The 15,512-nt window shown below is 41.4% G+C and overlaps 1 protein-coding gene across 1 annotated transcript; it reads right to left on the bottom strand.

The window, feature by feature from the left end:
• Positions 1-5,617: 5,617 nt before the first annotated feature.
• Positions 5,618-14,934, bottom strand: tdo2a (tryptophan 2,3-dioxygenase a; the record flags this gene model as incomplete). Its single annotated transcript, XM_079557291.1, has 12 exons — positions 14,865-14,934; positions 14,511-14,616; positions 13,863-13,953; positions 13,175-13,245; positions 12,678-12,805; positions 11,663-11,849; positions 11,389-11,496; positions 11,185-11,296; positions 9,647-9,704; positions 7,972-8,051; positions 7,594-7,684; positions 5,618-5,771 (listed from the first exon to the last, which is right to left on the bottom strand). The coding sequence occupies exons 1-12, from the start codon at positions 14,897-14,899 to the stop codon at positions 5,618-5,620; spliced, it is 1,221 nt and encodes a 406-aa protein (XP_079413417.1). The 5' UTR covers positions 14,900-14,934.
• Between the last annotated feature and the right edge of the window lie 578 nt (positions 14,935-15,512).

The following is a 15,512-nucleotide window of genomic DNA, read 5'->3' as shown; positions in this document are numbered from 1 at the left end:
ATTCGTATCCATTCAGTCCAAACCACTTTTGGTGCGGACTCAGGTCAGGTCGGTGGGAGCGAATTGGATTCTTGTTTGTGTGTGAACTCACAAATATGTCGAAAAAAAAACTCAGCTTGCTTAGAAATAGAAATCGTATTATTTCTTCCTTTTTACTTAACTTATTATATTGGCGAGCTAGAGTAAACATTAATGAAATATCCCTGACATAGTGATGCCAATGTCAGCAGGGTTTCGCGGCCACGCTGGAGGATTCACCAAATTACCATTGAATCAGCCATGAAAGCCCCTTGCCCTTTCATTCCCTGGTTAAATAATGGTACAACGGTGATGATGATCATAATAAAACGATTGGTTGAACTCTAAAAGGAGCGATTATCATTAGAGTGTGTTAATGGAAGTGAAGGGATTTGACTGTCCTTTCATGGGTTAAATAGTCAGGGGAAAACATGACATTCTGACATTCATTTCTTGTGAATTACCATGATATTTTGTAATAAAAAAAAGACTGACTTTGAGAAAGAATCTTGAGAGGAACAAAAACACACGATTTTCTGATTTGCGAGAGTTGACGAACAGGCTGCGCGATGCATAGTAACATAGTGTTGTCCTTCTGTTGTGCTCTAATCCCCGGTGGTCAGGAGGCGGCCTGACGGCTGTGTTGGCGGTTCGGGGTCCGTTGGCGGCTCGGGTTCACTGGCACTGCTGGGGATGCTGTCAGCTGCAGGATTATCGGGGAGGATCACACACAGCCCTGTTCTATCCAGGCCGAGCTGCTGGTGAGACACCACACCACGGGTACATGCTGTCTCTGCATCCAGGGACATAACACTGGCCGGACACAAACCAATCTGTCACGCTTAGCATTCGACGTGCAATACCACTGCCCTATTTCTATGTGGTAAACAATATTCAGATTTTCCCTCAGATATCCCTCACTTACTCCATACCTTTTGATCGATACCATTAAGGAAAATATCAAACCCTGACTTTCTGACAAGGTTTGAAATTGTCATTTGATTTGAAAGGAGTAATCCTCAGGTAATTATGTTTATTTGCGCCATTTCTTCTTCTATGGTTTCAGCGCTTCGTTCTGTATACTTTCCTGAATAATAATGAGTCATTGTTTAAAAAATGTTTAAGCCGATAATCCAACATTATATCGGTTCTGTGGTCCAAGTGTGTTTATCACACCGTGCTGAAGCTGTAAACCACGCTGTGAATCAAAACAGAAAGTAAGTAGTTTTTCTTACAGCTGCCAGCAGGAGGAGCCCCAGGCAAAGTCTTCACCAGCTCAAGCGCCTGTATTTAAAGCAGTACGTAAGTCACTCATGCCCTTGGAGGCCATAAGCGCCACTGCAGGTGTCGTAGCATGTTGCGTTTTTTTTACTCATTAATTGTCCGTGAGAGTAAATACTACGCTGACAGAAAAGACAAAGAGAGAGAGGGATATTGTACATCCAATTACACAATGGAGCTAATTTTTTTTCACTAACACTTGGCTGGAAATACTGTTTAAGCAGCGTTAGCCCGCAGTTAGCTTTACCCGTTAGCCTGTTAGCCTCTTCTTCTTGATTCCATTAATGTGTATTGGTGATTCCGACCCGGTGCAGGAAAGCTGCATGTGTGGTTTTCCGGGCAGAGACACCCCGGGGAGATGAAAGACACCCCCCCCATCTCATCACCCCATTAACACTTGGATTACCCCCAGAGGAACTACAAAAAAGGATTTATTAAGGGAAAGTTACTTTGTACTGCTAATTGTTACTAATTATTTCTTACAGAGGCATAATATAAATGCTAAAACATAAAATAGAAATTCTGAGGCACCAAAAGAATGTTTTTGTTCCCCATATGCATGATGTGTCCACTTAAAGATCAAAATCCAGTTCACAGTTCAGTGATCCATGAAATACCATAAAGAACTACAATTTCAGAGCACTGTCTACACAACAACTGTAAAATGAACTGAGGCAGCACACCAGCAGAGCAACACATGAACACTGGGTCAAAGAGGCCATCGAGATCAGAAAAGGGGCTGATCTAAATGGACGATGGATATTTCCCACTTCACTGCACACACACACACACTCCGTCAGAATAAGAAACCACTCACAGCCCCAAAAGCTCAAAAGTATGCATTTCAGAACATGACTGTAGAGGTCTAAACTACACGGTTAAGCGGATTTGCTATTGCGATTCATCTTGCAAACCTATTCTCTTGATCATTTTCTTCAGTGTCACCGCCATGAAAATTTCTCATCACTAAATGACTTCAGGAAAATGCATAAAGAGCCGTGGTAGCTCTAGTGCGACATCCGTGTCATGGGAAATCCAATCCTTGCTTTATCTAGCTCACTTTACAAACAACACCCATACACAGACATGCTAATACTCTCTTCAAAAGCAGACATACATGTGCTCTTCTCCACAGTATTTTATCATTGCAGTGTTGTTCATACCCATCCATAATTTCTCCCACACTTGTCGTCTGTGCATTTTGCAGGAGGATACGGCTGGTTACGTAACAGAGCGAGTGCTTGCTGCTCACACACACACACACACACCTTTGGCTTCTCTGTAAATAATTCAGACTGCAGTTACATGTTTTCTGTCTTGGGGGAGACGCGGCGCCGCATAGAGCCCAACTCTGGGGGAAATGGTGGATCTGTTTATATAAAGAACAGAGGAAGCGAGCTGCTGAGCGTGACCCTGTCATTTCTGTGGGCCGTTCTCCGGTATACGGCTTTTTGTCACGTATGACGTCGTGTCGCGAGGCTGGCCTCTTTTATGTTTCTAAGTACGGCACATTCTGAGGGCGCTCTAGAAGAAAGACAAGATAAAAGGCACGGATATCTGTGCCATTTAAGCCACCCTGCGGGACTATCCAGGTGAAATGTTGCTATGATGCAAGCGCGAGTCAATAGCTGTACATAACATAAACTAACATGCCCCTCATGTGCCCCTAATGCTAAGCTAGACACCGACTAAGCTATGTTAGCAGCGGGTTTACCTTAAAAAAAGAGAAGTGAAGATCTCCCTCCTCGTTCCCTGTGCACTGGAAAGCTCGTCTCATTGGTCCACGCGTATAATCCTGCTCGAATCTGACTTGTAGAAATGAGCAAAGGATTGGACTACAGAAAGTAGTCAGTGTTGGTCAAAGTACTTGATTTCATGACTTGAGTAAAAGTCATGGATGGAAATGGATGTAGCATCGAGATAAGCCGCTGAAGCCTAATAAGAAATGGGGACTGGCTCCGAAAGTTTCTTGTTGTAATGAACTTCCCATTAAAACAAATGTGCCTCTTTAAGCCACTATTGAAAACAGGTTGTCATTCTTGCTTCCATGTGTTCGTCTTAACACGAGCTACTATAGCCTACATCCTCCTAACCCTGCCAAATTGCTAGCATCAACACGCTTCAGTTAGCCCACCCTCATTCAGTCCTTTCTTAATACAGTCTACAGTAAAATTACAGATACTTCTGGTCAAATATTACTCTAATAAAAGTAAAAGTTGCTCTGTCAAGTTCAGTTGAAACTAAAATACTAAAATAATTGCTGTAGCACAGTGTTTTAAAATATTCAAAGTGGAAACTACAAATCTGTTTGTTTAAGTTGTAAATAATAACTTTGAGTCTTCGCAAACATTAAAATAAAACCTTTTTGCCTGTTGTGATTCAGTTGCATTTGACAGTACATGGCAGCCTATCGCCACCTACTGTACTGGAGTCTAGAAATGTAATACTTGTTAAGAAAGTACTATATTCGTCTTTCAAATGTTGGTGAAAACACTAGTACAGATCCTCAAAATCTCTTATGACAGGTTTTATTGCTTTTTATTGACTTATGTATGTTGTATGAAAAATTATTTTCATTGGAATGTTTAAGCTACTGACAGGAAGTGACATAGACAGAGGTAAAGTCCCATACATTTGTTAAGTGTGACATCACACACAATAATGAGCTACTTCAGGGTCCAAACTGTTGAGAGTTTCATAGATAAATACAGCAAAATCTGAATCCTGCTGAAATAACAATAGATAATATGAACAATATAGCTAAACATTTCACCAGGTAAAAAGGAGATATACTATATATTGTATATTAATAAGCCTTCATTGTGTTTGGAAAAAAATAATTTGATCATGAAAGCCAGAAAAGCATCACTAATGAAAATCCAGAGTAAATGTTATATTTCTTTGCAAACAGATGTTTAGAAAGAGCCTTGGAGTCGGCTACAGCAGGTGAAAATCATCTAAATCCTGTTGAATAAATAAAGTGAATAAGGCTAAAGCGCCGTTGGACCCGAAGTGGAGCAATGACATCATCACTTAACAAATGTACGGCAGTTTGACACATTTCCCATTGACATAACATGGTCGGCACAGCAACAGTTTAAAATTGTTTTTCTCTATCTACTGTATGTCACTTCCTGTCAGTGTACAATAAGCAAAACTCTAATCATAACAAAAACGGTCAAACTAAAGAAAACCTGGGTAAATTTCGGGGGCTCCGGGGGAAGACTGTCAATCATTTATCATCGCCATGTATTTCACATCGTTAATTCAATCTTGCGCCGGGGTCTGAGCCCTTATGATTCATGTCCACTAAACTTCCCTCACGCCACTCTGTTTCTGTGAGTCTTTTCAGGTGTAAATGTGTCCTATGCACTTTAAGTACAGACCTGAGGTAAATTCACTTTGCTGCCTCTTTGAGCCCTGTGTTAGTACCAAAGGTTATCACAGGGCATGTGACAGAGAGCAAAATAAACAAATAAGAAACGAGGAAAAGGTACAAGTAAAAGATTAACCCATTACATAATATTTAAAGAGGTCAAAGTCAATAGTGTACAGAGCTCATGAGCTGATAAGACCTCAAATCTATACATAGAAGCGTATAATGCAAAGAGAACTTTATTTATAAGTAACGTCGTTCAAACACAACACAGGTCCTTACAAGTGCTGTAAATGCGAACACGTGTCAGTAGTTCATATTATTGGCTTTTCTTTACAAAGATTACAACAATCGCATAAATACAAAAAGAACAATGTACCCTTAATAGAATACTGTACAAATATATATTCAAAACAACTCAGCTATGAACAATATGTACAAACGTTGCAGCTTATTCAACTGTTGGTATCTACGCCCCAATACCAAGATGACGTTTCACAGTAATGTGGTAATAAAAGTGTATCTAATGGTGATCTGCTCGTCTCAGTCACATCATGAATGACTGAAACTAAGTGAAATGTGTTGTTTTTTTTGTTTTGTTTTTTGTGTGTGACTTTGCTACTCTGCACTTCGCCTGATCTCGGCTTTGAACCTCAAGCTCCGATTAACCAGTCGTCTCGCATTCTCTTCCGCGCCGAGATAATTACAGGGTGCGTGGCAATGCTTTTAGTGTCACTTTGAAATGGAAAATACATTTTTGCTCGTGCTCGCTAAAATCCCGTCACTTTGGTGTTTACGCGTCAAGCTAACAATGCTCCCCAAAAAAATCAACGCTGCGGTAGAAATACGTAATGCATATTTTGTCATGGTTTTGGAATTGTCGAAAGTTGCTTGTGGGTTTCACAGACTTTTCGGGGCGCAGCAGTTCTTCTTCTTCTTCTTCTAGTCGGAGTCCTCGCTGGAGCAGTAGGAGGAGTCGCAGCACTCGGCCGTGTACAGGAAAGTGTGGATGTTGGGGTTGAGCTTGGGCACCCAGTGACGGGGCACCAGGAACGTGGCCAGGTTGAACAGGTCCACGAACACTTTGTAGCGGTCACTGCGGGATAGAAGGGAGAGTCTATCAATCATACACCCTAAACAAAGACACTGGACCAAGAAATCGATGCAGTTGTTCTCTTGCATGCAAATAAAGCCAGTTCTCAAAATGTTGAACTTAAAATGGATCAAATAATCAGGAAATGCATACCTTTGATGATATTTTCAGTGTTATTATGTATTTTCAATTGCAAACATGCATTCATTCTGTGCAAATGAATGAAAGTGCATAATCCTGACAACTCTTAGCACTTCCACATGAGCCAAACACTTTTTTTTTTTAAGTACCTATTTTGGCCCGTACTTTGGACCCCCCTGCACACAACTTGTTTTTGTTCTGAATCTCTCTGACCTTTTGGAAGCGTTGCCAACAAATTTGTGAAACAATTCTGAAGCAACGTGACGATTATGCCCACTCCAAGTGCAGGGGACTAACTTGATTTGAGTGCTGTTGATATGTCAATGTAATCAAACTAAATGTTTACTGTACTGTATCAGATTGTCTTTTATTGGCCTGATAAACTACACCCACTTCTTTTCTGGACAAAAGGAGGTGGGTCTGGACACACACGGTAAACAAGTGACTGATTGGCGACTGAGGACGAACCCAATCACGGCCGTCACAGAGAACTGACAAGGTTACGTCACTCGCTGCGCCGCTATGTTGTTGTTCAATCAACAGTGACGTGCAGAAGTTTTTAGCCAAAACGAATCATGGATGAAGTAGTCGAGGATTTTGCCTCAGCGTTCTCTCAGTTTAAATTCACTTCATATTTTGTGAATCGAACTACAGCTGTCGTCACGTCCGCTAATTGCTAATTGGTTTATTTCACTGATCTGTTCCGCGTTAGCCCCGCCCCTTCAAACTGCTCCCATCGCTCTGTGACCAGACTAACTTCCTTATGTGGAACAGACAGGGGATAGTGTGAGAGGCAGGCAAGTCTTTTATATCTGTCAACGCTGTAATGATCTCTTTGTCTTTTTCATTTTTTTTATATATGTCTGTCTTTGCAGTTTCATACTGAACACATTGATTGAACTGTGTTTAGTATTCAATGTAGTAATTAGTGTGTTGTAATAATCGTCCAAAGATAGATTTCCACATAAGTCGACAGCCCTATAAAAGCATGTTTACATTTACATGTTATTTGTATGTATTTTTATTTGTGTGTATCCTGGTGGTTAAGTGTTGTTTGTGTGTATCTCCGGGTTCAGTTATGAATGCTCCTGCTGTCCTAAATGCACGGCTCATGTTGCGCCGCCCCCCGCTGTTTTGGAGTTGTGCCAGCGTATTTATGTTTTTTGTTTTGATAACGGTGAAGCTCTTATTTTAGTTGTTGAGCTGTACTAGAGTAGCCGAGAGCAGTGGTTCTCAACCTTTTGGAGCCGCGACCCCCATTATAACTGGTAAAGAGGTTCGTGACCCCCCGCCCGGGTCACACCATGGGAAATAGGAACCTTAGCCTTCATAATTCTTAAAAAATAAAGAAAAAAAAAACAAATGGCTGAAATAAAATTCATCAAACTACGAACAAATAATGGCCCTCTGGTAAAATAGCAAACACATGCTACAATAAAACATTAGATTATATGTATATTTTCTCTAAATGATCATGGCGACCCCCTTGGGGGTCCCGACCCCCAGGTTGAGAACCCCTGGCCTACAGTACTAGAGTAGCCGAGCCCTCCTCAGCTTTGTTTTAGTTGCAGCCGATATTCAACTTTAATGGATTTACCTGTTGCAAATTCCAAAACAAACAATCCAAAAGTCTGAGCCGTCTTAATATTGTGTACAAATACAATACAATGAAAGCACAGTGTACCTGACGGTGGATCTGAGGTAGTGGTAGCCCGAGGAGCCTCCTGTTCCTGCTTTACTGCCGATCATACGGTGGACCATGCACACGTGGTTGTCTGAAAGAAAAGACACATAATATTAATATAATGTTCAATGAGCTATAATACATGGTTGGTAAGATCGAGAAATATGTATCATTTTTTGTTTGTTCATTAGTCAAGTAGTGACCATTGCAAGCGAGTTGCTATTTACAAATTTATAGGCATAGATGTCCTAGTATCAAACAACAGAAATCGTATAGCACTTAAAGTGACACAAATGACTAGTTACTACCTCTTACACTTTTTTCTTTTTTTAGAAATGATCTCTGTTTAACATGTCTTTCATATTTAGTGGCGCTTACATCTCCACTTGGTCATGAGCGTGTCGATGTCCATGAGCGAGGTGAGCAGCTGGAAGGGCACCTGGAACCTGGGCTCTTCTCTGCAGGGACCACAGAAACAGGATTATTCCAACACGTATTTTCCAACCTACAAACTCGCACACTCTTCATTTCCACTACTACTGGCAGTAATTAGTTTGTGGGCACGTTCCGCAGCGTCCAAAAACATAATGCTAATAACAAATAGCATCATGTCTAGCGGTACTCGCGAGTTGGTGATCTTTGTTTTTGTTAAATTGACCAAAATATCTGAATATTTATGTTGCAATCCAGGCAACAGGTGAATTTCCGACCTCTGACTGAGAAAAATGCCTTTGATTCCTGCTCGAACTTGTCGTAACATGTAAACTCAGTGATGATCTGAGTGGTCCGAGCTCGGATTTGCGATGAAGACAGCAATGGTGGCCCCCAGTGGAGAAGTGTAGGTAATGATTAAACTTTAATTTGTGACGTGGACATTACTTTTGGTCATAGCCTTCAATATATTGTCATTTTGCATGTTTTGAATTACCATAAATTCCGGACTATAGAGCGCACCTGAATATAAGCTGAACCAACAAAATGTATAAAGATTGTTTTGGTTTTACATATAATGACCGAACTGGGTGCATTTGAAGTTCCGTCAGTGCACCACATCAGTGCACGGCTATTGCCAAATCGACAAACTCAGCTGTATTCAACTTTAATGTGTGTCATAATTGTTATGACACACATTCAAGTTGGAAGAATAGGTTTTACTGACGAGCGAGCAGCGGCCGGAGTGTTATAGCATTAGCCAGTTTGTTTACCATTTTGTTTTCGTAACATTAGCACAGCTTATATGCTTTTGCATTGAAAGAGCTCAGAGAAGGTGCCGTAAGGGGAGAGGCAGCGCGAGCGTGCAGTGTCCCCACGTGATTTCTTCCTGGACAATAAGATTCACAGATGCCCTTCCTCTCCCCTATATTTTACATCCACAGTTAGCAGGCTCCCAAACAAATGAAGAGACAGCTCAGGATTTGGTTAAGGACAACGAGTTACTGATGGACAGTCACTGCAGCGTTGTTTGCTACTTACAGTTCCTTGGCACCCGGTTGTTAAGGGAACAAGGTTAAGATTCTGTTATGCAAATGTGTTTTCCCTTGTATTTTTCTGTTAACATTGTACTCTTACGGTGTGTTCACATGCAAGGCAAGGCTCAATAAAAAGTTGTGAACCATCAGATTGAGAGACTGCCTTCTCGACAGTAAGTTTTAATCTTTACCGGGTTGCGTGGAATGCAGCATTAGTCAAAATTCTAGTGTCCATTAATGACTTCATTTTTCCATTTTTGTTTCATAGAAACCAGCAGAGATGTTATGTTGACCTGACGTGTTAGCGGCGGCTCTGTCAGATTCATTGCCACTTTCTCCTGACTGCCTCGTGACTCCCGCTGATAACCACCGCTAGTCCCTTGTCACTCCTTAACCCAAAGGCCCTTAACCATGTGCTCATAAAAGTGCTCTGAATTGCGCAGGCTCTTTTACAATCTGTACAGTTTGACAGATGGGATAGGAGGCGAGACTAGTATGCGCTGTAATGGTCTTAATGAAACATAATTCCCCCGCAATCTTCTCTGAGCGGAGACAATTACAGTGGAAGGAAGAGAGTGTAGTACCTGTAGAAGTAGATCATCAGGGCGCCTTGTAGAGCCTTGTAGGACAGACGTCTCTCACCTTGTCAGCAGAGCAACACAGAACAAGAGTCATTTTCTACCTTATGCCAAGAACACCACAAGAATATTGCTACTTCTCTATCCCCACTTTAAAACACGTACTCACAAGTTCTAGATCATAGTTTAGAACGATCCTGAAAGGCTAAAATTAAGCATGTGACTTACTCTAAGTGTCACACACAGACTCATGGTCACTGTAATGCAATTCACGAGGAAGCGATCTCTGTTATTATGTCTTTTTTAAATCTACTGCCATTATGGTCATTATTAGCCCTGAATTTTTGTGTCTATAAAACACTCAGGTTGTTTTTTCTGTTCTTCAACAAAGACGTGATTAGATGGTGTTTTCTAGGACCTTTGTTTGGACGTTTTGATGTAAAAAGTGTGTTATTCAAATTCATTAGTGGCAGTAGCTTCTGGTTAACTTCCTGTTATGGCTGGTGTACACTGTGCGATTTTTTTTAGATGTCACATTGCACGACGTGGGGATTTTAAAATCGTGAGCTGCTCCCGTCTCCACAGAGCGATGGTTCAAAGAGACAATCGTCGCTACGGCCTAACTTTATCATAGAATATCAGGTTACAGAGGCGTGTGTTTAGCTGAGGCAAGTGCCACATGCTAGCGGTGTTTATTTCTGCGGAAAAGTGCAGGGAAAGTCCTGGAAAATGCAGAGTCAGATGCGCTCACGCCTCTGTTGCTTGTGACTGGTGGTGGTATATGGTGTTGACGAGACACTTGACAGAGATCCTGTTGCAGCGAGAGGAGGATCACTTTGCGACTAGCCTTCCAAGATATCAGACACTGCCTGATATCAGTCGTAGCACGTCTTTGGTTGTACGATGGTTTTATTTAAAATCTTTGTCCCCGTCTCACTGTACGACCCAATTTTGAGTGACCATTCGTCGCAGACGGCCAACATCGCGCAGTCTATACCCGGTGGGGTAAGGACTCCTTTCTATCCACATTTTAAAGCAAATTAAAAAATTATAATAAGCCCCGATTGTGGTGCTATTTTACCATTTGTAAGCATTGAGTTAACGTAAGTCTTTTGCTTCAATGCTAAAAACAGAATTCTCCTCAAGTGAAGTAACTACATCCTGTGGAAAGTTTTTGCCATGTTGTAAGTAATTATCATCCAACAACTGCATGTGTTCTGCCATGTACTTTATTTGAAACAAGACATGGCAAACTCCAAAGGAATAAAATACAAACAAGAAGCAGTCGTTAGCCTAGGAAGTTAGCATCATGTTGCTACACAACTTTCCGTGTACAGAGCGTATTACGCTCACTGCACCAAGTTGAAAGTGGAATAGAAGGGTTTTTTTTGTTATTTTTTTATTTAGCAGTAAAAAAAAAAGAGTCTGAAGTTTGGGGATGAACTTTTTTCATGACAGATATTGCAGTTATAATTGAATGCCGTTTTATTCCCTAAATCTGTGCACTACCACTAGCTGAGAGGGAGAAAGCATTATCCCGTTACCTTTGCTGAGGAGGTGGTCGTGCCTCTTCTCGTCGAACAGCGATGTAAAGATCTCCTTCTGTTTGACCAGTTCATCCATCAGCTCCTCCTTCTCCTCGCCGTCTGACAGGCTCTGTCCACATCACACACAGAAACAAAAAGTCATATCCGTCAATCCCTCTGTCCGCGCCGCAGGAGAACAGACAACTCCCCACAGCTCCTCACCTGCAGCTTTTCCTTCTCCACTTTCAAACCTTCAAAGATATTGAGCTCCAGCCTTTGCCAGAAATTGAATCCGTCCACCTCCAAGCCCGGCGTCCTCTCCAGCCACTCCTGACAACAACAGAAACGCGGCATTTAGAATGGTTACATATACTAATGTGTGTGTGTGAACTCTGAACTAAAAAGTGCTCTAAAATAATCACACAACTTGCTTTTTCATTGTCACATTATTACATCGACTTCTGTGGACGACAGAGTGCGCTTGTGTCACTGTTACCTCCACGAGCTTGAGCAGCGTCGGCTCCTGCTCCGTCGTCTGCAGGAGTTCGCTCTCGTGCCCTTTAAAGTTGTCTCTGTAATGGCGTCTGTTGTACGGCACCCTCAGGTTATCCGGAACCCCGATCTTATTCTCCAGCAGACGGAACTGAAGACTCTGGAAGCCCGAGGCGGGAGACAAGTATTCCCTGTTCACAGCACAGAGCAGTGAGAGCAGGCGGCAGACACAGAGAGGAGAGCAGCTATAAAAGCCGTCTCAGAACACACCTCAGGTCACAACAGTCGACAGGTGATGTTACACATGTACGGTGAAAACTGGTGTTCAACATTGGGCGACAACTGCCCTCAATAGGATTTTATTGCCATCTTTTAATATATGATTAAATACATGGCTTTTGTCCATTAAATACCCATTTTTTTCCCTTTGTAGTATATGGTGCAGTTGGCATAAATCTATGATCTATAAATCAAAGTAATATAAGGAATGTCTTACCAAATGAGATACTATATACATTTATGTAGAATTGAAACGATTGATATTATAGTACAAATAACATTATCACAGTAATTTTAATATATAAAGGCTCTGGTTTAAAGACTTTTCGTGGGATATTTGCTGCTAATTGGACAAAGCGCACCTAATTTTAGCCAATCACAGCAAAGTCTGCAAAGTTTCAAACGTAGCTAAACAACAAAGCATTACATCAATTGATTATTTGTTTGCTTTTTATGTTTGTAGCAGCACCTCGTGATTTTTAATTAGTCTCAATAAAAGGGCCCGTTGTTGTCAGCAAATTTAAAACTTGCCCACTCATGGCAGTGCCGGCACTTGATTGGTCCAAAACACCAGTGGATCTGAGCCCTAACGTCTCATCCCACCCATGGGTAAAATATATTATTTATGCCTTTTATGACTCATCTTTCTAACCTGGTAAATATGACAATGATTCGCCCATCAACATCCAAAGTCAAGTTGCTTCCGTTTAGTACCAAAACCAGCAGGTTTTCTAGCGCACCTGAAGTCAAAGAAGTCCAGCGCGGTCATGGTCTCCAGCACGGCAAACTGCTCCACCAGCAGCCTGAAGATCATGACGATGCGGTGGATCCGAGTGTTCACCTTCAGCATGTTGCGCTCATCACGAACCTGAACACATAAGTTTAGCTTCATCAGACTGGGCTTATTGGATTGGATCAAATAATAATACTGATCATCCTTTGTTTATTCATGGTAACCAGATTATTAACCAACCAACTAGCCAAACACTGATTGATTTCCATTTCAGTCGACAGTTAAGTAGGTGTAGTAGTAGCGCTGTATTTTGAAACTATTTACAGAGCATCCTACAATCATTATCTTCAAACGTACTACAACAATATGACATCACTGGTGAAACTTTGCCTGAACCAGGGTAAACATTAGAAGCTCTTGTGAGGAGAATCAGCTGCACTACATTTCGAGACACACTTGTAAGTGTTCTGAAGGAAACAGCCCAGGCAGGCGTGTGAGACTTACATGTCCGCTGATGAAAACGTCCCGCACCGAGTCCAGCTCAAAGAGAATCTGTTTGAACCACAGTTCATACGCTGAAAGACAAAAGAGCGGATCAGGCGTCTGCGCTAACGAAGGCCCACTTCACTGAGCGGCTCTGCGCTAATCATAAAGGAAAAGTCAACTCCACCACACTCCACAATCATCCCAACTTGTTCTGTGGATGTCATCATGTCTGCACAGACTGTCTGAGTCAGGCTCTGGGATGATCACACTGTGCTCTAGATTCACTCAGATCAATGTGTTTAAGGGGATAAACTCAATTCTTTTACCTTTTTTTTGCGATTTTTTTGACTTTATCAGACAGTACAGTACAGGATAAAAAGGATGTGCAGTATAATTTTTTTTAGATTATCTGGCAAAAAGGAAACTAAAACAACCCAGCACAGATGACGGCTTAAGATCTTGTATCTACTGGAGCTTACAGAACACAAATAACACTTTACATTTTTAGCCTAATTGTAAAAATATTCACTGTCGAACACAAAAACAATAATTCGAAGAGATGCTAATCATGAAACCGGCATTTTTTATTAATTTATTCGCCCGTGGTTTTATTTTGTCATGTTTTGAATAGCTCTTCAAGGTGAAGTCAAATTATTAAATTAAATCTTCCCAATGTTAGCGCATGAATGGCCCCATTGAAAATTACCTTGATGCGTGACAATGAAGAGGTGCTCATCATGAATTTTATTAGCCTTCAGCTCACTCTGGAGGACCTGCGCTCCCAGCACTTTGTCCAGCTGAAAGACACATCATTTCAAACTGTCACAATGTTGGATTAAGCTACTCAGACTTCTTATTTATACTGCCGAGAACTCAATCAAAACTATAAGTGGTGGATGGAGTTTTTAAAAAGGAGAATTATGGGAGAGACTTTTGTTGAACCTGCTATGGTTCTCCTCGTCTCAAGAGTTTCTAGCTTGATCTGCAACATTTTTGATCCGATGAGCAAGAAGTGGAGAAATGTCTCAACGCAAAACTGTTCATACCAGTTGATGACCTTTGTATCCTCTAATACAAAAAAAAAATCCAAAATGAAAGAAAAATACTCTTGTTGACTCAAATGCCTGTAACTATCTGCACCCTAGAGCAGCTTAAACCACTGTGAGTCTTATCTAATTGCCAGGTATATATATTACTCATGTAAATGTTAAAGGATAAATATTGTATGTCGCTAGTACTTCAAAAAGCTACTCAGATACATATTTTTGCGCATATTTTCATTAAGACTAATCTACATGAAAACGGGTAATAGTAATTTACATGGTTTTGTCCGAAGTAATTTCACTCGCGTTACCTGCAGGTAGTCTCCGTAGATGATGCCTCCTTTGCTGGCCTTGTTCACTCCGGCCTGAGCCGTGTCGTCCTCATCTTCTGTCTTCGGCGGCCTGTTTTTGAACAACCTGTGGATCGAGAACAAAGGTGATCATCTCAAGGCGATTAATCGCACGTAGCAAATCACGATGACTGCAGTTAAAACAATAGCTTTATATTCTCGTGTTAGCGGTTTGTATTTCAGTCCGATGCTCCAGATAAGTTTAAAATCAGCTTTTCTTTATCTTCTATTTGAACATAAATCGCAAATGTAAAATCAAATCTCTGCCTAAAATCCAAATATATCTCGATCCATGCAGTTTCCACGTGAACGTACAAATGCCTCTTCTCAAAGTAGGGACATCCACTCATGTCGAAAGCAGATGCAGCGATGAAGTTTGTTGATGGGCTCCGTGGATAATATTTACTAAAAACAGTGTTGATCTTGATTTTTAAAGTGGGCCATTATCCAATCAGCACAGGGGAAGCGGGCGTCCGACCGGCCCGCCTCTGTTTGCCACCGGCCTCCCGGCCCACCTCTGTTGTTTACCTTTTAACTGTCTCTAGACTTTGTCCGACCCGCGACGAAATGGTCAGTAAAGCTCTTTCTCAATAAAACTCAGCACACCTTATATTGTTTGAATTTTACAGACAAACCACTTTTAACGAGGACTTTGAATGTAAAATAAGTGCGCACAGATTTGGGATTGGACCGTTTGGACGGACTAAGCACAGTGGGGAATAGTCACAAGGGTCGTTGGTGTTTACCAACACTGTGTACATTGCGGGTTATATAATAGTCTGTACAAGTGTTTCAGAGCCGGCACAAAGACAGATATACCAGAGTTCATCTGTCATCAAACATCTGTATTTCTAGAAAACAACGGAGTTATTAGTTACTTCACAGTTAGTAGAAAAGAAAGAATAATATTCAAGTGCAAATGCTCGGTGGCAGTAATAGCTCAGTGGCCATTGGGTTTGTGAG

This window comes from Gobius niger (assembly GCF_951799975.1).
Source record: "Gobius niger genome assembly, chromosome: 5".
Taxonomy (NCBI): domain Eukaryota; kingdom Metazoa; phylum Chordata; class Actinopteri; order Gobiiformes; family Gobiidae; genus Gobius; species Gobius niger.
Note: the sequence above shows the minus strand (reverse complement) of the source record. Positions and strands in the feature narration are given on the sequence as shown.